The 26,893-nt window shown below is 38.6% G+C and overlaps 4 protein-coding genes and 3 pseudogenes across 8 annotated transcripts; 2 read left to right on the forward strand and 5 right to left on the reverse strand.

The window, feature by feature from the left end:
- Positions 1–326: 326 nt before the first annotated feature.
- On the reverse strand, positions 327–2,790 carry LOC103338192 (putative galactinol--sucrose galactosyltransferase 2; annotated as a pseudogene). The gene is made up of 8 exons (XR_016128494.1): positions 2,643–2,790; positions 2,419–2,538; positions 1,926–2,335; positions 1,591–1,821; positions 1,378–1,512; positions 950–1,176; positions 764–852; positions 327–675 (listed from the first exon to the last, which is right to left on the reverse strand). The product of XR_016128494.1 is annotated as a putative galactinol--sucrose galactosyltransferase 2 (transcript).
- Positions 2,791–5,559: 2,769 nt separating this feature from the next.
- Positions 5,560–8,504, forward strand: LOC103338191 (proline transporter 2-like). Of its 2 annotated transcripts, XM_089041748.1 has the most exons (9): positions 5,560–5,778; positions 6,500–6,724; positions 6,824–6,918; positions 7,027–7,213; positions 7,328–7,452; positions 7,526–7,741; positions 7,852–8,082; positions 8,162–8,317; positions 8,408–8,504. In XM_089041748.1, the coding sequence occupies exons 1-8, from the start codon at positions 5,661–5,663 to the stop codon at positions 8,309–8,311; spliced, it is 1,347 nt and encodes a 448-aa protein (XP_088897874.1). In that variant the 5' UTR covers positions 5,560–5,660; the 3' UTR covers positions 8,312–8,317; positions 8,408–8,504. The 2 variants fall into 2 exon arrangements, with proteins under 2 accessions (XP_088897874.1, XP_008239600.2); XM_008241378.2 differs by having other exon boundaries at positions 5,562–5,778; positions 8,162–8,504.
- A 487-nt stretch (positions 8,505–8,991) lies between these two features.
- Positions 8,992–11,088, forward strand: LOC103338190 (proline transporter 1-like). The gene is made up of 8 exons (XM_089041887.1): positions 8,992–9,097; positions 9,290–9,401; positions 9,484–9,577; positions 9,672–9,858; positions 9,994–10,118; positions 10,214–10,426; positions 10,571–10,801; positions 10,939–11,088. The coding sequence occupies exons 1-8, from the start codon at positions 8,992–8,994 to the stop codon at positions 11,086–11,088; spliced, it is 1,218 nt and encodes a 405-aa protein (XP_088898013.1).
- A 9-nt stretch (positions 11,089–11,097) lies between these two features.
- On the reverse strand, positions 11,098–13,612 carry LOC103337966 (pentatricopeptide repeat-containing protein At2g22410, mitochondrial pseudogene; annotated as a pseudogene). Its single transcript, XR_016122182.1, has one exon. The product of XR_016122182.1 is annotated as a pentatricopeptide repeat-containing protein At2g22410, mitochondrial pseudogene (transcript).
- Positions 13,613–19,044: 5,432 nt separating this feature from the next.
- On the reverse strand, positions 19,045–19,452 carry LOC103338189 (uncharacterized). The gene has a single exon (XM_008241376.2). It carries the CDS (start codon positions 19,450–19,452, stop codon positions 19,045–19,047), a length of 408 nt encoding a protein of 135 aa, XP_008239598.2.
- Positions 19,453–20,056: 604 nt separating this feature from the next.
- Positions 20,057–21,912, reverse strand: LOC103338188 (aldehyde oxidase GLOX pseudogene; annotated as a pseudogene).
- Positions 21,913–22,454: 542 nt separating this feature from the next.
- On the reverse strand, positions 22,455–26,323 carry LOC103337965 (E3 ubiquitin-protein ligase RGLG2-like). Of its 2 annotated transcripts, none has more exons than XM_008241137.3 (12): positions 26,024–26,323; positions 25,084–25,358; positions 24,738–24,822; positions 24,522–24,662; positions 24,324–24,440; positions 24,138–24,235; positions 23,930–24,009; positions 23,749–23,854; positions 23,519–23,646; positions 23,229–23,406; positions 23,031–23,087; positions 22,455–22,947 (listed from the first exon to the last, which is right to left on the reverse strand). In XM_008241137.3, the coding sequence occupies exons 2-12, from the start codon at positions 25,333–25,335 to the stop codon at positions 22,867–22,869; spliced, it is 1,323 nt and encodes a 440-aa protein (XP_008239359.1). In that variant the 5' UTR covers positions 25,336–25,358; positions 26,024–26,323; the 3' UTR covers positions 22,455–22,866. The 2 variants fall into 2 exon arrangements, with proteins under 2 accessions (XP_008239359.1, XP_016651346.1); XM_016795860.2 differs by having other exon boundaries at positions 25,849–26,026.
- Positions 26,324–26,893: the final 570 nt, after the last annotated feature.

Genomic DNA, 26,893 nt, shown 5'->3' on the forward strand with positions numbered 1-26,893 from the left:
TTGTGCACTTGTATTATAATGCGTGAGTAATTAGGATTACACCCAAACACTTTTTTCGCGCTTATTAACACGTGAGTAATTCGGATTACACCCAAACACTCTTCCTAACCAATGACATTCACTTCATTTTTAGTGAATAAAAAGAGATTTAATGGCATATGAAAGGGTACGGATTATATCTCAGTTGATCTGTTTTAGCAATTCATCTTGCAAGCTATGACTCAATGATTATAGAATGTTTTGGAGCATCTAAATGTAACACGAGACCATATCACATGGGATGAGCTGAATTTTATATAATGGATCAGAATATGGAAATATTAAGCTTATGTAAAATACATGACACTTAAATTGCTTCAAACAAAGTTTAAAGCCCCTCAGGAGCTGCAGACTTTCAATACACAATTTCAATCTCTCTTACACTGCATTGGCCATGAAGTTTAAGTAGCAACAAACCATTATTAGCATTGTAGACTATAAACTCTTCTTTCTTGTCCACCATACACAACCTTGGTTTTTTGTTGGAGTAGGCTCCAAATCGACACATCCTCGGATTCGGACCTTCATGACACATTCCGAAAGTTCATTTTTGCAATGTAGAGATTCAATGGCTCCTCCTGAGTTGTACATATCAAGCAATCCAATTGGGGCTAACTGAATATAGGGACCAAACACCTGTTGTAATTTACCACTATTTTCAGTCCACTTTGTAAAAACTCAACACAAGAAGCTGAATAGAGAAAATGTAGTATAGTTGACTGACCCTAATAGGAGATATGGTGAAAACTTCACATTCTAAAACACTCAAGGAGACTTCAAAATTTTCTTACTTTGGCATCACAGAAAGTGAACCTGCAAGATGTTTATTGTATGTCATATAAGGATTGGATTCTAAGAAAATGGTATGTGTAGCCACAAGTTTCATACTGAAACAAGGTGGCAGTGTGACCTGAATAGAATGCATATACTGCACACTCTCCTCTCCAACTTTCATTTGTAACCTCTTCAAGCAAATCGACATCTAAGGGGCTGACAAGGCCGGAAAGAGGCAGTGGTGTCGATTCTGAGAGAGGCTCATATGGAGCACCGGCGGTTGGTGGCCACTGTCCTGCTCTGTGGCAATTGAACACACCAATGACTCCTGAGAACTTGTTTAAATTCCAAATCTTCAATAGACTGCAGTGGACCAATGTAATAGATGGTGAAGATCATGAGAGTGAGACGATAAATTAAAACTCTTAATGTAAAAGGAAAAAAATAAATTGTTATGGTTTGGTGTGACCATATTACCTCTTCCCATCTAGGACTGGATCACTGAATAAACAGTCCCGAGGAGGACGGCCAGCATATATAGCCCTTAGAATAGAGCCATATTACCTCTTCCCATCTACGACTGGATCACTGAATAAACAGTCCCGAGCAGGACGGCCAGCATATCTAGCCCTTAGAATAGTGTCATCAGGCAGTACAAGCTTTTTAAGAACATTGAAATTATGGCTGGCTGGCTTGTCACTGCACATGTTCTACGAAAATTAGTATGTGAAAATTGCATCGATGAATTGGAGTCTTTCTAGTTAACTTGTGATTGACCTTACATATACTGGACATCCCCCCAATGCCCTTGCTGCAGCATGGAGCTCAGCTGTGTAATGGTCACTCTGAAAATGCAGAAGAAAGACAATTAGGAATTAATTTAGGTGCTGAGCAATCTCTCCCATGAGAAGACTGTTAAAGGCTACAGCAGCAACATGTAGGGTCTGAAATGTTGGCTCCATTGGCATGAAATCCTCGGATACCCTAGTAGCTGCACCCTGCTTTGAGCTGAAAGCAACACAACACAACACAACACAACTCATCTAATTAAAACTGATCAATTACTTTTTCCTTTTTTTTCTTTGTTGATGTCAAAGATTCAACAAATTAACCTGTAAATGTAGTCGTTGCTAAGGCTCATGCAGCAAATAAGGTTACTGCGATGGAAGTTTCTTATAACAGATTCCTCAAGGGCTTCTTGGTACCGCCTCATCAATGCGACACAGCCTCCATAACCAGAACCAAGAAGTTCCAGTACATTTTGCACATCCACCTTAACTCCATCTACATTGCAACTTGCAAGGTAGCAATGAAGATCGTCATAAAACCTATAAATATTTGAGGGGGCAATCATGCCAATCCCATATTTCTCCATGGGGTCAAGGGTTGTACAGATAAGTGGCTCACGTTTCCAGGGGACTGAACTATGTGTTTGATCCAGGGGTCGTATTTCCTCATTTCTTCAGATGTTGGAAGTACCCCTCCCCACGAACCAATTAAAGCCTGCCACGCATATACTAATCTACATTTTAACTCATAATCTTTGATTAATCATGTACATTTTTCACAAATGAGTCAAAACAAATGTTAAAGCAAGGAGTGTACTTCAGTCCGTATTCCTCTTTGATGAACTTTGCAAACTCACGGAGATTAGCATATGACTTTCCTGACCGGAAGCCCTTGAACTTATCATTTTCTTCTATGCTTGTCAATCTGTCCACAGACCTATAAATTTGGAGCAAATGAGATCATCTAACAATTCAACATGGTGCAGAACGTGATCAGAGTCAGCAAAGAGGTAGAATATGAATTATTTAAAGAAGTCTCACGTGGCATGATAAGGTGAATCAGTCTCATCAGCTTCAGCTTCAACTGCCATTACTCTGTTCTGCCATCCTTCATCAATGATAAGAAATTTTGGGGGGATGACTCCTTCTGAAAGACAAAAACATGATGATATGTTCTTAAGTTTTTTTTTTTTTTCTATAACCAAGTTGAACAATCAAAGCTGTCTATTTCATTTGATGATATGTTCTTAAGTTTTTTTTTTTTTCTATAACCAAGTTGAACAATCAAAGCTGTCTATTTCATTTGAAACTAATTCGCCTTTTAAGCCCCTTCTCAATTCCTTGAGGATCGACCTTATGATAAAATGCATCCCAGGTGCTCCATCCAAACCAGTCCACATGTGCTGGTATTTGCCATTTCAAGCACAACAGATTTAGCAGGCTATCTGTTTTCCATAGTTTTTCATGAAATTGTATACATATATATTTCAAATACCTTCTTGTTTTCTACATGATTGAATGTACCTTTGTGCTTTGCCAGTATCCTGCATGAATGAAGTTGTTAAAAACATAAAATGAACCATCATTCTCAGTATCTGGCACATTATAATCACAAATCTCAAATCAATTAATTTTTGAAAATTTACTGAATATACTTTATGGACTTCCTAATGAGCTTAAAAGGGTTGTCTCCTGAATTCATAAAAATTGCTTCTGTTACTTGGGAGGTTTGGACATTGGGATCTCCCGAGGCACAAATAAACGAACCACAAAACTCAGAAATATTGAATAGAATCAAAAGGCAGAACAAATTAAAACCGCATTGATCAACATCCAAAATAAAGTTGCATAAATCGAACGAACCGCTTTCGATGCAAAATTCAAGCTCATTTACAGTGTTCCCTTGCAAACTAGCCCTGAATGGTCCATCCAAGACTGGTAATGACAGAATGTACAAACTGTTCTCAGTTGTTGGTTCAGATAGCCCATTTTGGACAGTGGATTTTTCTCTTGTTTCCAAGAGGAGCATTTGAGTTTCTGCTGGAACTTCACAGCCTGAATCTCTGAAACTCGGTATCATCCACCAGAGCTTGAATCTGAAGAGACACATAAACTTGTACCCCCTGCAATGCACACAAAATTATTCTTTAAAAAAACAGCAAATGTTTGACGTATATATATAGTCAACAATACAAAATTTGTTACACGTACTCAAGACCCCAAAAGAGAAGACATGACGAAAGCTAGAGTTTGAAGAAGAAGCTCCAATGAAAGCAGCCTCATCGGCTGCAGGTGCGATAGTTATGTTTCTTGGAACATGAGACAGAACAACATTGTCCCGGACCATGAGGCAGTCATCTTTGATGCTTGGGACAATCATCTTTGCTATAGTTGCTTCACAAACTTCAACTTTTCAATTATTTATCATGGATGATCTAGCAAGCTAGGGGGTTTTATACATTCATATATGAAGAACAGGAGATCATATCAGACGACGTTGCAGCGCACCGAAACAAAGACCAGAAAATTCTGAGACCGTCACACCGACCGAGTTTCATGATGACATGTCCCTTGCTATACTAAGTGTGCACCTGTACATGTAAATATATATAGTCTAATTCTATTGAGGGATCTCTTAAATAATTTTATTTGAATGACACTTTTAGGGTTTCTTACGAATTTTTTTAAACAATTTAAACCATCTATGTTTTAAGTTTATATTCATAGATCATTCTTGCAAAAAATTAGACAAATCGGAAACCGTTTCGATATTCAATTGTGTCTTACAAAATCAATGAACACCGTGCTTCAAGAAAGTACTAAAATTTCAATAATTCAATTAAGTAGTTAAATGATATCGGATTTAAGTTATTTTTTGTAGAGATGATCTTTGAATGAGTATCTACAAAATAAACGATTTGAATTAGTGAAATACAATACAGAGTGGGCTATATAATTTCAAGCAAATTAATGCTGTGAAACTGAACCAAATTTTGTTTCAAATTCTCTCATATGAGGTGGCCCAACTCGATGAAATTGTGGGTTGAGCTTACCTCAATGGGCCTACTATGGCCATGGCAGGTTTATATTTTTCTTATTAGGGCCTAAATTGAACCACTAAAAATCAAAAAGAAAAATATAAACCTTTCATTTGAGCCAACAATGTCTAGTCCAGTAAAATATGACATTTACTTCTCTAGTACACCGTGTGTGCATAATAAATTCTTTCAATTTTCTGGGGTGAGTGACTGAGTTTGGCCAGCATCGTATGAACTTTACTGGGCGTTTGTCCATGTCTTCCACGACATGGTGGGGCAAACTGATAAGGCAAGTGCCACATTATCCCAGACTAAGGATTTTGATTTAATAACTTGAAATTGAATCATTCGAAATTTTCTGGTGCCTGTCGTGTCTTCCATCAAATTGAATCCTGCGGTTTAGGAAGTGACCTTTGTCGCAATTAAGGTATTTGATATATTGTTTTGAACCATAATGGTGGGGTGTCAACTTTCATTTCACTCATTGTCTTAATCATAATTATGATAATCAACTATAACATCATAAACTGCAGGCCAGTTTTCTACAGCTGAGCGAGAACTTGGATGAATGGTTGCTTTAGCTCTTGTGCATTTTGGAAAAGTTTCCAACTTGAAATTGATGTCAAGTTAAAATTTATAAATTGGTGCCTCTTGATTAGGATTGAGTACATATTACATATATTTCACATAGAACATTCTGCAGCACAGTGGCTGTGTAGTCAACGATATGGAGTCCACTCCATGCAATAAAAAGGATCATGATCAAGACAATGTGGTTACGTAAGTAACATTTCTGTCCTTAATGCATGAATTGTCTTTCTACATATATTTTGGTGGGAAATGGTCATGTGGGGATAAATTTGGATCTTGACTTTTAGTGCTATCTTTGATCTTCATAAAATAAGTAAGATTCACATTGGAAATCAAGCACTCAAAGCACTACGGCTTTACATAGATCTTTATAATAAGAAGCTTTGTCTTGCTTGCTTGCTTCTGAGGTTTAAGATTCTTTGTAGCTGCAATGGAAGGAGAAGAAATCACAACAAACAACAAAGAAGCTTTGAGCATTGAACAAGGTCAATTAAGGGGTGACCAAGATCATGAATTTTCCCTCCCTTCTGCTCATACAATTGGCCATGGTATGTTCAATTGTGTTAGTAAAATTTTAGGAGGTGTGTGATGAGTGTTTGTGATGCTCTAATATCGTTGTTGGTTTATGTGGTAAAAGGGTTTAGGACAATAGGACAATAGTTGAAACAAAGTGATTTTATTATATTTGGAGGAGAATAATACGTAGCTTATGTAGGCTAATTGGCCTCAGTTTTTTTGGGTTATCGGCCATCACACTTGCTTAGATTAATTTGGGCTATTTGGCCCTTCACTTAGATGGGTGAGCTTATTAGCTCTCCCTTAGTTTGGGAGTTCTTTTCGTTGGACTCCCCCCATATGACTTGGGTTGGGTAGCTTTTTTGCACCACCTTGTATGATCTATTTATAGACAGGATCCGCCGCCATACCTTGGTCCACCGACTTAGGAAGATTAACCCCAGCCACATATGTGTGGCTTTCTCTAGATAATTCTCCAACGTTGCATGTAGTTGCCGACTTCCCATCAAGCTTATAGCACTTTCTTCAAGCTTCTAGATTTTTCCATACAAATGTGTATTAATTTTAACAAATTGTTTCAAGTCTTCTGAAGGCCTCTGCTTTTGTTGTTCTTCATATCTGGGTTTTTGCTAAAACCAAGTTCTAAAAGAAGCAAGAAAGTCATTTGATTTCTTGTCTGTGTTTTCAAGGCATTAATTTCTTATATGGGATTGTTGAATTATGCTCTTTAAAGTGAATGACAAAATCCTACAGATTCATGGCAACAAGTTGGGTTGATGCTGGTGACAAGCTTCAATTGTGGGTACATATTGAGCTTTTCAAATCTTATGTTGGTGCCTTTGGGATGGACATGGGGGATCATATGCCTGCTGGTTGTGGGGTTCTATACTGCCTATGCCAACTGGCTTTTGGCTGCTTTTCACTTCATCAATGGCCAAAGGTTCATCAGATACAGAGATCTCATGGGACTTTTGTTTGGTCAGTTTCATTTACAACATATTTAACCAACAAATGATTGACTTATAGAGGAAACTGATTGTGTTTTTTCTTGTTTTTGCACTGTCTTGTATTTCACAGGCAGAGAAATGTATTACATCACATGGGTTTCCCAGTTCTTGACCCTTCTTCTTGGAAATATGGGTTTGATTCTACTTGGAGGAAGAGCACTCAAGGTAATTAGTATTGGTATTACTAATTAACTCTAACACTGTATTAATTATATGCTTTCTGCAATGAGAATTATAAGTTGGCTGAAGTTCAAAGGACATGCAAACAAACAGGAGATTAACTCAGAATTCAGTGATTCTCCCCTGAGGCTCCAATACTTTATCGTTGTCACTGGAGCGACCTACTTCATCTATTCATTTCTAATTCCAACAATGTCTGCAATGAGAAGGTGGCTCGGACCCTCTACCGTTCTCACTTTCACTTACATCGTCATACTCTTGGTGGTAGTAGTTAAAGATGGTACAAAATCCTTTTTCTTTCAACTTCTTTAATTTAAAAACCTCTCATAATTTCAGAATCATGTCCCATACATAATTTCAAGTGCTTACCATTCATGCAATGATTCTTGTGAAGGGAAAGCTAACACAAAGAAAGATTATGCAATCCATGGAAACAAAGCAGACAGAGTGTTGAATGCCTTTGGTGCAATTTCAGCTATAATTGTGTGCAACACCTCCGGCCTGCTACTAGAGATACAGGTAGAATCACTAGAAATATACCCCCAAAGAAAAAGTTTAAAATTCTGATATTTCGTGCTTTTTGTCTGTGAAGTCAACTCTGCGCAAGCCTGCAGTTTCAAATATGAGGAAAGCTTTATATCTGCAGTTTAGTGTGGGGCTGATGTTTTACTATGGAGTCATCATGGTGGGATACTGGGCTTATGGCTCAACTGTCTCTGAATACCTTCCTGGAGAGCTAAGCGGTCCTAATTCGGTTAAGGTCCTCATAAATGCCGCCGTTTTCCTGCAATCCATAGTCACTCAACATGTAAGCCATGCTGATGATGGTACACTAAAATCATAGTGACTGTACATTTGATTTTTCATGCAGAGGCTTATATTTTTCAACTGAACTTCCATCATTTTTTGCGTCAACAGATGTTTGCTGCACCAATTCATGAGGCCCTTGATACCAAGTTCCTCAAACTCGAAACCGGCATGAACACGAAAGAAAACTTGAAGAGGAGATTCTACATGCGAGCCCTTCTTTTCACGGTGAATTCATTTGTGACAGCAGCTTTTCCTTTCATGGGGAACTTTGTGAACTTGTTTGGATCATTCACACTTGTTCCTCTAACTTTCGTGTTCCCAAGCATGATTTTCATCAAGGTAATATTGCTATACCACACCACAATCAGGACAAAGTACAAGCACTTGCTATATTATTGGCTTTCTTCTTTTCTCACAGGTGAAAGGAAAGACAGCTAGACTAGAGAAGAATTTATGGCATTGGTTCAACATTGTAATTTTTTCTCTCCTTGCTGTTGTGACCACAATTTCTGCTGTTCGATTGATCGTCAACAACGTTCAGAAATATCATTTCTTTGCAGATACATGAAGACATGTAAATTATTACAGGCATTATACATTTCAAAAATATTCATCTATAGTAAATTATTGTAGATACATGATGAAAACATGTAAATTATTGCAGATACATAAAGACATGTAAATTATTGCAGACACATGAAGACTTGGGAGCTTACATCTAAAGTAACCAAAGGAAATCTACAAAAGGAAAATATTATTTCTGTCATCATGCCTTACAATAAAAAAATATTCATGCAATGCCGACGTGGTGTATCGAATACACACAATAATTTTTTCTTCAGATAGTCATACACCATGGGCTATTTAAGCAGGCACTTGTAGCACATCCATCATACCTACGCAGCCAATTGATTCTATTAGGACCTTGGTCAAGATCTCAGTTGAACTTGACATTTCTGTCTTTCATGCATGGATTGTCTTTGCACGTGTGGTTATGGCCGGAGACTCCGGTAGACTGTAGTAATATGTATAGCTCCCGTAATTCAACTGTCTTTCTGCATATATCGAAGCGGGAATGTGGATATGGATCTTGATATGCATTTTCTTCAATTGTTCTGATTTTCAATGAAAATTTTATGTTACACATCAAAAAAGTTGTTGTCAATCTCTGATTTTCATTAACAGAAGAGAAGAAAAAGATCATAACCCATTTTAGATTTTCTTTTTAACATATAAGATCTCATATGAATGGAAGGAGAAGGTAAGAAAGAAGCCTGGAGCACAGAACAAGGCCAGATAAAGGGTGACCAAGATCATGAATTTTCCCTCCCATCTGCTCATACCATTGGCCATGGTATGTTCAGTTCATAAGTTTCCATTCACAAATCACCCAAAAGTTCTCTAAAATCCTTTGCTTTCAGATTCATGGCAACAAGTTGGCTTCATGCTGGCAACAAGCTTCAATTGTGGATACATTTTGAGTTTCTCAAATCTTATGTTGGTGCCATTGGGCTGGACATGGGGTGTGTATGCATGGTGGTTGTAGGGTTCTTTTCTATCTATGTCAACTGGCTTTTGGCTGCTTTTCACTTCATCAATGGCCATAGGTTCATCAGATACAGAGATCTCATGGGATATTTATACTGTGTGTACATCTCGTAAGATACCGAAAAATGCTTGAGTACAAATTATATGATGTGTTTTTAATTTGAATTTTTGTATGACCCTGTGTTTTTTAAGGGAAAAAATGCGTTACTTCACTTGGGTTTTACAATTTGTGACCCTACTTCTAGGAAATATGGGTTTCATTCTCCTTGGTGGAAGAGCACTGAAGGTAAGCTCTAACTCAATATGCTGAGTATGTGTTTCTGCAATTAGAGCATTGAAGTGGTGGCGGATGTTCAAAGGATATGTTTCTCTGCAAACAGGAAATCAACTCAGAATTCAGTCACTCTCCATTGAGGCTCCAATGGTTCATCACTATCACCGGAGTGACATTCTTCATGTTTGCATTTTTTATTCCAACAATTTCTGCAATGAGAGTTTGGCTGGGAGCCTCTACCATCGTCACCTTCGCTTACATTGTCATACTCTTGGTGGTGGTGGTTAAAGATGGTACCCAGAAAACCTCTGTTTTCCCATTTCTTTTATTTTCAACCCTCTCATAATTTCATGTCCAATAATACTGTAATAGTACAATATACATGAATTTTACAACGCTTACTAACACATGCAATTCTTCTTCTGAAGGGAAGACTAACAAACCGAGAGATTATGCAATCCACGGAAACAAAGTGGACAGGTTGTTCAATGCCTTCAATGCAAATTCAGCTATAATCGTATCCAGCAACACCGGCTTGCTACCGGAAGTACAGGTTCATACCTCTAGAATAGATTCTGTGAGAAACAAATGGTGCAAAAAACAGTAAAGATTCTAATTCTGATGTTTTTGTCTTTTCGGTATATGAAGTCAACTCTGCAGAAGCCAGCAGTCACAAATATGAGGAAAGCATTATATGTGCAGTTTAGTTGGGGGATCTTATTTTACTATGCAGTCCCCATGGGAAACTGGACTTATGGCTCAAAAGTATCTGAAAACCTTCCTAATGAGTTAAGTGGTCCTAAAGGGGCTAAGGTTCTCATAAATGCTGCTGTCTTTCTACAATCCATAGTCTCCCAACATGTAAGCCATATACTGATGATGAATGTGTAATTATTATTAGGGTTCTTTTCATTCTTCCCACCATGCATGTTCTCTTCTGTTCTCATACATATCACTGCATAAGACTTACTTTTCAACTGAACTTCAGTTTTTTTACCTCAACAGATGTTTGTTGCACCAATTCCCGAGGCCCTTGTTACCAAGTTCCTCAAACTCGATAAGTCCATGAACTCGAAAGAAAATTTGAAGCGCAGATTCTTCCTACGAGCCTTCTTCTTCATAGCAAACACATTTGTGACCTCAGCTATTCCTTTCATGGGGGACTTTGTGAACTTGTTTGGATCGTTTTCACTTGTTCCTCTGACTTTTGTGTTCCCAAGCATGATTTTCATAAAGGTAACTTTGCTATACTGTGCTCTTCCTTTCTTGCCTCACACACCACACCCCCACCAAAAGTTACTGCATCATAATCAGGACAAAATGAAAGATTATAAAACCTAAAGTTGCTATATTTTTGGCTTTCTTTCTCACAGATCAAGGGAAAGACAGCTAGACCAGAGAAGAATTTATGGCATTGGTTCAACATTATTATTTTTTCTGTCCTTGAGGTTGTAACCACAATTGCTGCAGTTCACTTGAAATTCAACAATGTTCAGAAATATAATTTCTTTGCAGATGCATAAAGACGTAAATTACCACAGATAATAATCACTTGATACCATTCAAAAGATACAGTGCACAACAGAAGAAGACTGATTGCAGCAAGTTCCTCATTCCAAAAAACAATTTGCAAGTAATTAATACTGTACATTGTCCACTACTATTCTATTCCATGCAATGATGAGTTTCCATACACAATTCTCTCAGTTCAGATCCCATACCAGAATACGTCACTTTTAGACTTGGTAGCTGGCTGACATGTTCCCAGAAGTGATAGAAATACGTTTCCTTGGTAGCTGCTTTTGGTTACTATGTGTAAGCAGGGCCTATCCTGGGGTGAGGGGACAAGGGGACAACACAGGGTGCTCACCAGTCAGGATATCTGCTCTTCCTTACTATCTGTAAGCATAGAAGTACCAAGAGGATTAATGCTTTGATGAATGGAAGCTTAAGCATGACCGAGGAGAACAGAGTCTGCCAGGATTTTGTTGAATAGCAAGGAGTTCTGGCACTGAATTGTCTGTAACTGGCAGCACGATGTTTAGTTATTGTTGCATTCCCTTTAAACTCTTCTGTTCATCTTGGGGCTAGGAATTCACAACCATCTCAGACCACATACTGACCAAGTTATAAGAATGAAATCTACATAACCTCATTGTATTGACAACTTAAATCCAGTCTTAAATCCAGTCTTGCACTAGCAACAGAAAGTGTGCATTATAATTCAATTCAATGAGAACAGCATGGCAGAATTCTACCATGGAATTCCGTTTACATTTGGCTCTTCATTTCTGTTGCATGAGCTCTGCTAATTTCAACCCAACTGCACCCAGGAAGCTTAGTTGCACTTCTCTTGTTCATTGCTTCCCGCACCTTTCTGGCTTCATCCCATTGTTCTGTCGATGCATAGATACTTGAAAGTAGCATATAATTTCCAGTATTCCCAGGTTCTAACACAAAGAGTTTCTCGGCAACACTTTCTGCAATCTTGACATTTCCATAAGTTCTACATGCAGCAAGCAGAGCTCCTAATGCTCCAGGCTGTGGTCCCATAGGCATGCTCTTTACCAAATTGTGGGCTTCATTGAGTTTCCCAGCACGTCCCAGCATATCGACCACACATGTGTAGTGATCAGCATCAGGCTCAATATTGTAATCTTTAACCATGCTTTCCCAGTACTTCATTCCATCTTCAACGAGTCCTGCATGGCAGCAGGCAGTGAATACCCCAACAAATGTGATGCCATCGGGTTCAATATTTTCTGCTGGCATTCTCTGGAAGATCTCAAGCGCTTTAACCCCATGACCATGGGAAGCAAGGCCTGTGATTAATGCACTATAAGAGAAAACATCCTTCCGGGGGATCTTCTCAAATATACCACATGCCTCTTCCATATTCCCACACTTGGCATGCATGTCAACTAGTGCAGTGAGCACTTGTTCATTCTGTTCTATACCTTCTCGATCCACATATGACCCAATCCAATTTGCCAGATCTGCACGGCCCAATTGTGCCAATGCAGAAATCACAGCTGTCATGGTGAAAGCATCTGGTTTTACCGGTGCCTTTTCCATTCTCCGGAAAAGTGAAAGCGCTTCGCTTGGTCTCCCGTTCTGTGAATACCCTGAAATCAGGGCCGTCCAACAAATCAAACTTCGTTCAGGCATTTCATCAAAGAGGCCCCTTGCTTGATCAATAAGCCCACTTTTAGTATACCCCACCAACATCGTAGTCCAAGAAACAACATTCCTCTCGGGCATCCTATCAAACACAGCCCTCGCTGAAACCAGATCCCCACTATTTACATAACCCACAATCATCGCATTCCAAGATATAACATTTTTTCCCAGCATTCCCTCAAACAAAACGGAGGCATCCTCCATATCCACCCCACCTCTCGCATGAGCCCCTAAAAGGGCATTGTAAGAAACAACATCTCTCTCAGACATTTCATCGAACACCATCCGAGCCCTCTCCAATTCCCCACATTTTCCATACATATCAATCAAAGCATTTGAAACCGGAACACAAAAGCCAAAACCCATTTTAACAACGCGTCCATGGACCTCAATCCCAGCACAAAGATCATTTAACGCGGCACACGAGTTAAGCACAAAAGGGTACGTATAGTTATCGGGGCTTATTCCAAGGCAAACCATCTGAGAATACATACTTCTCGCTTCGGCACAGAGCGACGAGGTCTTAGAGAAAGCTCTAATGGCGTGGTTGAAGAGAGAGAGATTTGGGTTCGCGAAAGAGGTAAAGACGAGGTGGGTATATCGAGGCGAAGAGGAGAGAGAGGCATAGAGAGAGATTAAAGTGGAGGCTAAGGAGGCGTTTCGATGGAGAATGGACCGGACGATATGGGCGTGGATTTGCTTAAGGTGGCGAAGCGATGCGCAAGCTTTTAGCAGAGAGGCAGCTCCATCTGCTTTGTTGTTCGGATGGTTTTTGGTGACCGTTGTTGGTCTCATTTTTCTCAAAAATTTCAAAGTTCGTTGGTTTAACGGCTCTTTGATCCTTTCCCGGTAAAAATATAACATAAGAAAATTATGTGAGCATTTTGGGCTTTTAAATTTGTTAAATGTAAAATTATGCGCAACAATATTATCTAATTTTTTGATACTATTATAATATGAATGGATTAATTAATGGGAGTTTCACTAAAACACCCACTCCAAATGGGAGCTGAAATTCCTTATAAAATTTAAACCCAACACTTCTAAACACTTTATAAACACAACCCAAAATCCATCATTACACACACTCAAAACCCATTTATAAACACACCAAAAAACCCCAATATACAATTTTTGTTGACTTTATAAATGGGGTTGATTTTGGGTGTGTTTCTATGTTTAAATAGTGTTTGAGTTTTTTTATAAATACATGTCTAGAATTGGGTTTATTTATAAATTTGTATTAATTAATAGTGTAACACCCCGACTCCAAACTAAATTCCTTATTCAAAGTATTTAATTCTATTAATTGTGTATTTACGAAATTACCCTTTGGGTAGGGATATTTCGGTCATTTTCTTAATGGGAAGAGTTTGGGGCTGTGACTGGTATTTTTGGATAGATCGTACTGAGATGAGTCCGTAGACACGTAGTGGGCTCGATTCGGAGTTGAAACGAAAGAGTTACAATCAAAACAAGTTTAGTGGCACAACCGTAATTTCTTTGAAGTTGGTTTGATAAAAATCTGGAAATTCCCTCTCTTTCTCACTCTCTCTCTCTCTCTCTCCCTGCGCGCAGAAACAACCCCCATTTGGTTACTGTTCATCTGCACGGTTTTTCCTTCGCCATTTCCTCTCCCGGCCACCAAACTTCGTGATATTGGTATCAAAACGTCAAGCTCACTTCCCTCTTCCTATCCCGACCCTTCATTGCCGGCACCGCTGCCCGTGGTAGCCGAAAATTGCAGAAAAGTCGCCGGTTTTACCCATAACTTGAAGGAGCTCGTTCGGGTGATTCCAGCAACCAAATTCTTCGAACTTTGTATGCATTTCTATCCTTTCAACATGCTCTAACTGCTGGTTGTAGTAGTTAGGATCAATTTCTGAGTTTTGAAACGTTTCCAAGTGATGGAAGTTTTGGCTGGTTCCGGCCTCCGATTCCGACCACTTCCGTCAACTTTTTGGGGTAGGTCTAAGAACAAAAGTTGCTCCATTGCATGTGATTTACCTAACCTGGAAGTCTTGGCCGGTGGTTTGGAGTTTTTCCGGCCGCCGAAAATCTCTTTGGGTACCCCGAGCTGCACGGTGCGTGGGGTGGTGCGGGGTGGCGTTTGGGAGCAATACCGGTCTGCCATTTTGTTCTAAAATGATCCTTGTGTTGTTCCGAGTATAACGGTATTCTCGGATTTCAATTTGGTAACCGTTCGATCGTCGATCGGATATCGCATATTGTTCGTTATCCGGGTTTGATAGGTCCGGACCGTTGGATCGACTCCATTCCAATATTTGTTAATCTAGATCTTCCTAGGATCGTGTAGAAATTCGCGGATTGTGAAGAAATTCGTGGATCGTGAATCGAATCCCCGGATGTTCATATTCAATGACTTAAAGTTTGCGTTTTGCGATTAATCTAGATCTTCCTAGGATCGTGTAGAAATTCGCGGACCGTGAAGAAATTTGCGGATCGTGAATCGAAGCCCCGGATGTTCATATTCAATGACTTAAAGTTTGCGTTTTGCGATCACCGTCCGATCTTGCGATCGTGAGCCATCCGACCGTCCGTTTCGGACCAAACTTGCAGGACGTGAATCTTAAACCTCGTGGAAACCCTTAGGAACTTTAATTTGTCTCGTTCCTCGTACACTCTTTAGAAACCCCGGAAACTAGGATTTTAATTTAAAGTTCTTTTTTGAAACGCTTTGTGTTAATCTCGTATTCGTATTCTGAAATAGGTACTCGACCACGCATACGCAGCAGTGACCCTCTCGGGTCAAGCAGTGTGGGACTACTTGTGAGCGGACTTTGTTTTCAAATCTCAAGCATGATTTTACTGATAGAAAAATATTGCATATGGCTTTAAATGGTATATTGGATTTAATATATATTTGATTGATGATTTTGATGTTCTTATAAAGCTTTGGCATTATATTCTGGGTTTTGACATATTTGAGTATCTTGAGTACGTATATTTGGATTTTGAGAATTTCTATCTATATGGTCTATGTGTAGGGTACTTGGGTTGTTGAGTTGAGATTGTGGAAATGTTTGAGTATAGAATGTCATTTTGGAGTGCTATAAGCATTACCCTATGTACCTCTCCCGATTTTGGAACATGGATATGGAAACTTGAGATACTTGGAATTGTCGGAACCCGGGGCATCCTTGACGGGATGTTGCTATAGACCCTTGATTAGGTAGTCTGCGCGCATAGGACTGGTCACAAACATACGAGCTTTGAGTGTCTCGGCTGTACGTGCTGGCTGAGAGTTAGTCCCCAGTTGGATGGCTCGTTCCCTAGCCACATGGTGAATTGAGAAATTTTTGTTATGTGGACTCTGCCGTGTGGACTAATCAAACAATTCCCCTGGTTGGATTGTTTCCCCGGTACAACTAGGTGTGGTTATATTATATATATCTTATATTATATAATTATAGATATATATGTATAACTATTCCTTCATTCTTGTTTCTCGGGGAGGATACTTCCTCGCCGATCGTGCCAATGGGTACGCTTTCGAGAGTTTAGTTTTTCGGGACTTATAAGTTTTGAATGGTGGGTTTGTGAAGTATTATTTATGGATTTCGGACTTGGCATCCGGTATTGTTTTGATGTGATGTATACATACTTGATTATGATGGTTTTGAAATGCATTTGGATTTCTCGCATTATTTTCTAATGGTAGGGTTATATTATGTTGGTTTACACTGAATGAATCTGTATTTTTGTCCACTCACATTTTTCTGCTTTTGCGCTATAGCCGTAGTTGATTGAGCTCCGCAATTGAGCCGAATCGTGTGCTTCCAAGTCTTGAGCCTTTGTAGGAACTCTTTCATCATTTCATTCATGTTGAACTTTGTTCTTGTTGTAATGAAATTCTTAGACATGCTCTGTTATCGCTGCGTAAGGTTTGATTTGTGAGGAGGCCTTCATTGTAAACTCGCTTTATTTGCTTTAAAGTATGTTGCCGGTTGGCATTGTTAAACTGTGAATTTTGAGCAGTTGAAGTTTGGGAAATGTTCAATTTACAGGAGATTTTGCCAAAAAAATTGGTAGAAAGTCTCGATTCTTAGTAAGTGGGCCCGGCATCGGGTGATGTCGATAATTAGGCGGGATTCACCCGCTGTTTAGGAAATCTCAGGTCCTGTCAAATGGCGTGGTTGTTACAATCACAATTTTATCTTATTTTTTTATACGCGTGTTATAATACAAATGAATTAATATTTTCTCTGTTTTTCTTTTTTTTTTAATTATAAATATAAACGATATTCTACTTAAACTAATATAAATTACAGGAATGAGGATTCAAACTCAGGTGCAAAGTAAGGAACATATCCACTCTAACCAACTTGACTAAGCTCATCTGTGCAATGAATTAATATTCTCTCACTCAAATTATTCACTCAAATTATTCGCTAGAATGAATCTCGAATGAATCTTACAGTAATTTTCATCCAACTACAATAAGAGATGGTAAAAGAAATTAATAAATTAGATTCTTTCAATGGATAATATGCCATTTTATCTTTTAGCAGGAAAGATCTTGGAGCCAGATTGGGTCAATGTCTCTTGGAAGCCATGAAAATAAGCTTAGAGGTCCTTGAGTTGCGACCTCTTGAGCTGCACACCACGTGGTCGACGAAATGCTGAAAGAAGAAGGAAGAGTTCGCTGAAAGGTTGAAGAAGAAGGAGGAAAACCAACTGGGCAAAACGACGTAATCAAAACGACGCTGCTTTGGGCCAAAGAAAAAGATAATGACCAACGATCCTCCAGCCTCTCCTTCTCCACAAATCCGATTCCTCCATTCCAAAACCCCAATTTTCTCCCAATTTTCTTTTGTTACTGCAATCTGTCCTTATTTCCATTTTCAACATTTAAGTAAATGTCTTTGTCATTTTACTTTTATTTATTTTTATATTACTCCATTTACTTAAGTTTACAATGTAAATAAGGAAGTAATTTGGATTCAAATAAAAATACTAGAAAATCAAATTCTCACCAAAAAATATGAAAATTTTTTAGTGCAAAATATGATTTAGGCTAAAAATGATGGCTCATTAAGTCAATATATACTTCATACTAAAATCCCATAAAATCAAGTTTTCTTATTTGATGTGTAGAGAATAAAAGCTAAAATTATCTTGAGAAAATGATTATTCCGAAAACCATTTTTCATACTTAGTCAAGATCCGCTAAAAAAATTCTGGTCCGCGTGAGACACTATAATTGAAGTCAAAGCAAAATGGCAAATTGCTATCTATTGGCCTCTGACCATCATAAATAACAAAGTTTACACTTTAATATCTATCCGTGCAATTTCGCCATGCATGCCATTCTAATTTTTTTAAAAATAAAACTTAAGCAGCAGTTTAATTAAGGAATTTAGGGTAACTACATAATCTCCTCTCTCCTCCCTCCCTTTCTATGTGATCTCAATAAAATGATGTTTCAAGTTTATGTGTTTAGTGCGTAAGTGAAGTATGAAATTTTAGAGATGTTTATACTAATTTCTAGTAACAATGTGAGTTTTTATTTTCATTTTTTGCATATGTAGAATATATATGTTGATTCCATCCTAAATTTTTTTGGGACTTTACACTAAGACTTTGTGTTTGATTCTGCAGCCAATAATGCAAAAGGAGTGTTGCGACCAAAAACGAAATGAATGAGAGAAGGGGATATAATAAAAGAAAAGAGAGATCTTGAATTGATCAAGTTATTAATTTTTTTTTTTTCGTGGGAAAAAGGGTGTAGATTTATTTGTTGCAAGAACTTGCAACCCCTTTAAGATTTGATTTAATATGTATTGTTATACTTACAACAGTATTGCATGACAAATTGTATCAACAATAGCTGCTTTTTTCATTATTATAATAAAATTAGTTTTTTTATTTCTTTCAATACACATGTCGGCAGAGAGAGATCCTTTCTACAATGCATGCATAGGAAAATTTAGCTGCTTTTTATTATTATAATAAAATTAGTTTTTTTATTTCTTTCAATACATATGTCGGTAGAGAGAGATCCTTTCTACAATGCATATATATTGTTGAAGAATATAAAGTCTCACATCGAAAACTTGACTAAATAAATTACAACTTATAATAAGTGGTTCCACTCCTAATTGCATAGATAAATTTCTCTCTCTCTCTCTCTCTCTATATATATATATGTATATATATATTTAATTTCAATCTAATTACAACAAAAACATTAATAATTAATTAATATACCCCCCCTCACACCATGCACATAGCATAGCTATAGGGAATTTCTCATTAATCTTTATAAATAATTATGCTCAAACCATTCTTCCAACAGAATACCTTGAGGGCAAACTGCCGTGAAGGCCGCCACCATGACCTAAATAATAAGGCTTCTCACCACACTTGAAAGGAAGAGGGTTGGCCTGCATGAACAAATAGTTTCCACCAAACAAGTCGTTCATGTGAGCCTGCCCATTCTTCAACCTCTTCAAAGCTTTGCTCCATGAAACTTTGATCCTTGTGAAAAGCCTAGCTCTTCTCCTCAGAAACCTCCTCAAGCCTGCAACCCAAACCCGTGGCCTCCTCCTACCAGTTAGCTTCCTGATCTTGGACCACCCACCACTTGTCTTCTTGAATATAACTGCTCTGTTTTGCTCTGGTTCTTCCTCAAAGAGACCTTCGTTTCTCAGCCTTTGGTAAGCAAGTTCTGAGACTGAAGCCATTTTGAGTGGAAATGGTTATGGTGGAATATTAGATAGAGGAGTTGTGTGAGTAATTTAAAGAGGGTTGTTTTTTGTTTTTATTATGTTTTTGTGAGTTTTTTAGGTCTCTCTCAAAATGAAATTGAAAATTTAAAAAGTGAACAAAGTTGTTCAGGTGTAATGAATGCAGCTGAAATTTTTGGTGATGGTATTTAATGAGTCCGTGATGTATTAAGGTTCCTTCATGCTTAATCGGAGTAGGATCTCACTATCAGAGAAATCAATCCTTCGAAAGTAGTCACAAACTCACATTAAGGTTATTTTATAAAGAGTAACATTTACTGTGTTATGAATTATAGCATCTGCCGTTCTCATGTCAAATAGTCTAATATGTTCTAATCCCGGTCACACATTTATCAATATTTCAGATTAGTAGCCTAACATAACATATCGAACCATCTTACAAAAATTTCTCATGGTTATCTTGGGAAGCTGTATTAGGATATGTAATTAGGTAGGTAAACATTCCTCACTCTAATTATATATGACATAGACGTTCATGACCTTGAAACCAATCACATGCAAATGGACCAACATCGATATCATCTGCCATCATACTAGACACCTTTGGTTATATGAAATTAAAGCTTCTATATTGATGTGGTAATTTTTTTTAACTGTGTTGGCATGTTATTTTACATGAATTATTCTCAGCCCCATCTAACATTTTTGGGATTTTGTAGTACTAATTAAAAGGAAAGGACCTCAGAGTCTTCACTGATGTAGGAACCTAACCCACTGAGATATGCTAGGAATTCCACCATTCACAACAGTGAGCATATAATAACCAGAGGGAGCAACATTAGGAGATGGGGGAGCCTCCAAAACTGCATGCACCAATCCACCTTCAGCCCTCACCAATCTCTTGCACCTCAATTTCAGCAACCTCTGGTTCATGGATATGGAGTGTGTTGTGAATGGTGGTGCATAAGCACTAAACTCCACCACTTTGCTTGGCTTCCTCCCCAACCAAAAGCTCACATTAAAATCTCCCCCATACCTTACACCAGAGAGATCACCATGGCCATAGTTTATGGTCAAATTTATAGGTCTATATGTATGGTATTGCATTCCCATGTAGTGTGGGGCAAATGCTTGGAGCCTAAGCTCAGTTGGGTAGGCCACATTGCTGAAAGTGTAGCTTTCATGAGGGTTGCCTCCACCAACCAAGACCCTCCCATCAGGTAAAAGAATGGCTGAGGAGTGATACATTCTAGCAATTTTTGTGGACTTGAGGACAGAGAATCTTTTGCCTAATTTGTGATTTGGGTTGTACAGATAAGGCTGGTGGGAAGCATTTCTTGCATTGTTCCATCCTCCAGAGCCTCTTTTGGCACCATTGATGATCAAAACATTCCCAGTTGGGAGGATCAGCATGTCGCTGAGAAGACGAGAGCCCGGCATGTTCTCCATGTTCCACTTGTGTCTGTTGCCTGTGATCACCATTCTTCCACAGGAGATTAGGCCTTTCAAGAATCTGTTTTGTCCTGCTGCTCTGTGGGCTCCAGAGGCAGCACCACCACACACCATGACTTCCACTCTTTGGAAATTGTTTGTGTGGTCTAATGGGAGGATCACTGATGAGCCAGAGCCTGGATAGTTCCTAGAGCCATCACCAGGTATTCGAGGGAAGGTCTTGATCACTATGTTACTTCTGTAATTGAAGAGAATGGAGTCCCGGTTGGCAAAGATGAACAAATTTCCATCTGAAGAGAGGTGAAGGAAGGGATAGAGGTTGTTCCCTCCTTCACTTCTGTCATAAGTTTCGTGCAAGAATGATAGGTCATGAGAGCCTTCATTGGAAGACATTTTTGGTATAAATTCATAAGTAAAGGTCCTTCTTCCACCAACCACAATGATCCTATCATGTTCTGGGAGCAATTGATTGGAAGCGTACCAACGATCATCAGCCAGTGATCTCTCCGATTGCCTCCAATCACACTGGCCATCCCCACAAGACTTGAAGTATCGAATTCTTCGTGTGCCACTTCCATATCCACCCGTTTGCAGAAGTGTCCCGTTGCTCAAGAAAGAGCCTGAGGAGCACCAGGTATCAGTGTAAAGCCTCAGAGGTCTAACTTTGTTGCTTGAAATGTCATACTCCACGGAGTGAGCATAGCAGGATGAGTCTGCTAAATCGTCACGGCTCTCTGTGCATCTGTTTCCATTGTGGCGCCTTCGAAGCCTGTACCCCGAGGGGCCAGCTTCTGTTTGATCAAATATAACGACAGTGTTGTCATGTGTCAATGCCATATGCATAGCCACTACGCCGGTGTTGTTTAGCAGCAGCTGCCATTGCCCTTTCTGGCCTACAGCAGAGAACCTCCCGACTGCACCACTAAACCCAATACAATGCAATGTGAAGAACAAAGCAGCGATCATGGATTTCATTGCAATGAGAAAGTGATTGTGCTGCGCCATGGGAGAGTGAGAGTGTACTTTCTATGTGTATGACTGATGTGGGAAGAGTTTTAAGTCTTTTTTTTCATATATAGACTTGTTTGCTAAAATTTAGTTTGCCCAGTCCCTAAAAGTAGTAGAATTTTATGAAACATTGTCTTGCTGTGAAAGAGTGGAAGCTTATTTTATTATTGGCGTGTTTGGTCTTCTTGCAATCATCTAGTGTGCTGCTTGTTCGGTTTTCTTGCAATCAAGGGGTGAAATTGGCAATTGGCTTGCAAGAAATCAGTGGTTCAACCATGCTTTTGAAGAGTGAGTCTTTGGCTGATGGCACAAGACTCCCCAAAACTTGGACAAAGTGCAGGGTAAAAATGTTATTGAATTTGCAGTTTTCTGAGCTCTGCTAACAAATAGCCAATGGCCTTTGGCTTGGGGCTAAGAACCCCAGCCAGAAAAGTTGACGCACGACATGTCAATTTCGTGTGTTGGACATAAAATGATATGCCGTTTATTCATCACTTGGTCTCAGAATGACATGCCATAGCCGAGCGGTCCTCTGTAGATGAGCCACAAGGTGAACTTTACTGACTGGTTATATAAGGTATATCTTGTGTACATATATGTGGAGCCATAAAACTACTTGTTACATGTTGAATTTAATTGGGCAAAAGTAGAAATAAGTAGAAGAAAAAAAAACACGAGGAGCAACAAAATTCAAACAAACACTGAACTAGCCATAGCAGCAAGTCTAACAGCGAGTGTCCTATGCCAGCCCAGACCTCAAAAGTGGAGGTCTTTCATTCTGTAGGTGATTGAGCTATTAGACATGATGCATGGAGAAATATTCCCAGGAATCCAAAAAAACTGAAGATATGTACAAGGAGCCGAGTTCCTCTCGATGAAAGAAAATTGTAACGAATTGAAATAGTCTTGGAGTTGAAGTTGCAATGGTCCAAATTTCAGGCGGACTAACGCTTAATAGAGCTTTATTCGGGTTTCAATGGTGCTTCTGCAAATGGGGCATAATTGAAGATCTTGTCCACAGTCACAGCATGTCTGCAAATTATATTGAAGTCCAACTCAGGTATTCATTCTTGCATGCAATTCTTTAAGGTGTAAACAACGTATAGATGGATTACCTGATGTCCACAACCAAATGCCATATTCTTCGGATCGGTCAGGCAAATGGGACAGACCTGTCAGAATCACAAAAATATAAGTATTTGATGTCCATGACATATGTTAAGCCTACTCATCAAAAGATTCAGTGGCACAGCATGATAATTATGCTAGAAACAAATGCAGCTCAACTACAGAAGTAGAAAGAGGGCAAGTACATGATTATCAGAAGCTGAACTTGCAGGACGTGCTGTGCTAACAAACTCATCACGTTGCCTGGATGGTGCACTTGGACGAAAATTACTTGATTGTGACGGTTTTGGCATGCTAAAAGAAGCCGAACCATAATGAGGAGGGGGAAGAGGTACCCTATCTACAGCCTTCCCTCCTGTAGAACTACATAAACAATGAAAGGAAAGGATGATTTGCAAATGAATTTATGTCACCCAGGCTCCCAGCTGCAATAGCAAATCCCTCAAACCCCACTAGACAGGAGTTAGATTATCACCCTAATATATTAAGCTCGAGGGTTGCTTTATACTGGGAGGGTATTTCCATCAACGCTGCAAGAGCAAATTCTGCTTCTTTTCTCGAACGATCCATATTCTTTGTCATAATTTCTGTAAAATTCACAAACTACAGAAGACAAAAGAAAGCAGCAACTTTCAGTTAAAGTTTGAAGAGATAAGAGACATGAAAGCTTACATACTCCATCAAGATGATATCCGCTATACTTGCCTGAAAGTTATCGAAGGCCCGAGCAGGGATGTTATCATCAAATTCCTTCATCATATCCCACGGCCCATCTCCAACTCCAACTAGTATAATTGATAAGGGATACTCACTACAATATAACAAGTACATCATAAAATAGATTGGCAAAAAGAATAAGACCAAGGAAACAAGTCTAAGAATTTACCTTGCTTTCACAATTGCCTCAACTGTTTTCCTTTCCTGTGGGCTTAACTGGCCGCGCTCTGTATCAACACTCCTGGTCACCTGTGACAATTTTCAGTCTCCTTTAATAATTTAACACAAGAAATCATATCACTATGCAAAGCCTTCACTGCTTGATCAGACAATTCTCGGACAGGTACAACTATAAGATATAACCAAAAACAATGTACCTGTCCATCAGCTATTATGACCAACACATGGTACTGACCACCACTTTGCTCAACAATAGTAATGGCCATTTCAATAATAGGGGCAAATGATGTGGGCCCTGTCACAAGAAAAGAAGGGTATGAATCTCCATAAGCAAATATTCAACCAAGAAAAACAAGGGAAAAGGGAGTAAAACAAATTGCAACCGGCAAGTCGTAGCTGAGGGACTAATTCTCTATATCGTCTTAATACTTCTTCAAATCCATTGCAAAAAGATCCCTCTTCTGGGTAGAAACTGAAAACTTCTTGGTCATGGGTTGATGCTGCAAATATATGAAATCATATCAAAACTCTATTGTCAAAAGGCTAAATTTGAAGAATGAGACAACTGTTAGATGAAATACCATCTCCAAATCCAAAACAGGGAATCAAGTTATCTTCATCAAAGGAAGACAATGTTTTCCCTATAATTGATATTGCCTGTTCATAGGGATTTTGCTCTTCTCCAATGTGATGCAAGCTTTTCCGATGAAATGACCTTGCACCTGGTACAAAAGTAGGTTAAGAATGTTTCACTATAACTGATAAAAAGACTTCTAAGCACCCACACCAGGGAAAACCTGTCCACTCGTTGCTCTTTGTGAAATCAATGCCCACAATAAGATTGGATGACTCCAAACCAGCACGTGCCAATGCATCTGTGACCTATCAAAAGATGAGAGTAATACAGAATGTCATCATAATTACTCAAGTGACATTAGCAATTACAACGATCTGAAATCATATCAGGTAGTCTTTTTTTTTCATGTTCAGAGAGAGAAGAGGGCTATATAAAAAAACATCTTGAGATGAACTATTCCACTTGAAGACAATGGTTGAGTCAATTCTGACTAAAAGCAAGCTCTCCACCACATAAAAGAAATTGACTGTACTTTTTCTGTTCTGCAATTGCATCAGTTCAATTACCTGCTCCAGGCTGTTGTAATCATCATCTATTTTTGAATACTTCCTTTCCAACCTCTTTTTCGACCCTGGCCAAGCACTGCCGTGGCTTTGAGGTGGTGGTGCAAAATGCTGCTGTTGCCCATAGTCTTGGCTTGGTGGTGCATATGGTTGTGCATATGGTACCTCTGGATAACTTTGTTGACTCCAAGAATGCGATCCAGACCCAAGAGAAGGCTGTCTCGAAGTAGTACGTTTCGAAATTATCCCACCCATCAATTGTATATTCTACAGGAACACTGCACATTCAACAATAAAAAATTAAGTAAATGTTATAAATCAATCTCCCATGGAGTTCACACCTTCAAAGGCTTGTTCTCTTAATCTAACAATCTATTAATCTAAAACAATCAATCCCATTTGCTTCATATTCTGATTTGAATAAACCTCAAGAAACAGAATTGTGAAATAAAGACAAAATAAATAAATAAATAAAATATTCTCAAGAAAATTGAACAAAAAGTTTAAGACAACCAGGGCCAACTATCCATCCCAAGCCTCATTCACAGGCAAAGAAATGGGGTTGAATTCGATAATGCTGGAAATATTAAGACAAGTTCATATTGGGATTAGTGAAACGTAAGAACATAACCCAGAAGATATCAGCACATTTTCAGGGCAAAAAGAACATAAATCAAAGAAATCTTTTGCACCCTAAAACCAGACATCTAGTTTCTTGTTCGAATTCATAATTATTATCTAACAAGACCCAAACTTTTCACAACCCACATTTTATATTCTCCCCCACTTGACTCAAAGTCAGAGAAAGATGCAGACTTTTTACAGCTCACCGACAAACATATAAAAAATATAGCCCCAATCCCTAATACCCAATTTTCAGAAAAGAACCAAAGACATGAAAACTTCGCAAGCTAAGAAAAAAGAAAGAAGAAAGAATTGGAACCTCTTAGAGAGACATTTCTGAGTTGAACTTGAAGGTGCTGCTGAGGAGCATTTTCTGAATTGAAGATGTTGTCAGCGGGCGGAGAAGTCCAAAGGGCTAAAGTGGTAACTTGGCAAAGGTTGGATGTTGTTGTTGTTGCAAGTTGGCAACTTGCTAATGGAGTAAAAAGTCTTGAGTCTTTGTGAGAGAGACAGATGGATATACTGGTGGAGGCTGGTTCTGGGAAGTTTCCTTACACAAAAGGAAGAGTCTCTGTAGTTTCCTTTCTGGTTTTGGCTGATAGCGTCACCCTCCTCCACTGATTGACTTGGTTGCTTTCTTTCTTTTCTCCTTTTTTTTTTTTTAATGTTTTTCTTTTTGCGTGTAAACATGATAGACATCAAAGATAAAGTGTGATTGTGGTATCAATTTAATTGGATTATTAATAATGTAAATGTGTTATACTCAAATTACAGAGCACACTATAATTTTAAGTGAATCTGTGGAGAGATGTCACGCGCTGTTTCAATCAACAAACAGTTATTCCACTTTTAGCCCTTTTCTTGATCTTGAAGTAAATAGTATTGTCAATTTGTCATGAAACTCACAAGTGAGTCAAATGATTTATGCATGTATACCTAACGCGAAAGAGATGTTTGAAACCGCGTGAATCTCATCAAAGAAAAGTATCATTCCTTACATAGTTTTAAATACTTGCCTAAACATCAATAATTGGTGTACGCATGATTAAATATACCAATTAGTAGGCTTGGGTATGAATCAGTTCGGAACGGTACAAGGTTTTTTCGTTAATCAAACTAAAAACTTTGACAGACCATTTTCTCTTCCGTTGACCAAACTAAAGACTTCGGTAGACTTCGGATTGGTTAA

The sequence above is a fragment of the Prunus mume genome, linkage group LG7 (genome assembly GCF_029339155.1).
Source record: "Prunus mume cultivar Tortuosa linkage group LG7, ASM2933915v1, whole genome shotgun sequence".
Taxonomy (NCBI): domain Eukaryota; kingdom Viridiplantae; phylum Streptophyta; class Magnoliopsida; order Rosales; family Rosaceae; genus Prunus; species Prunus mume.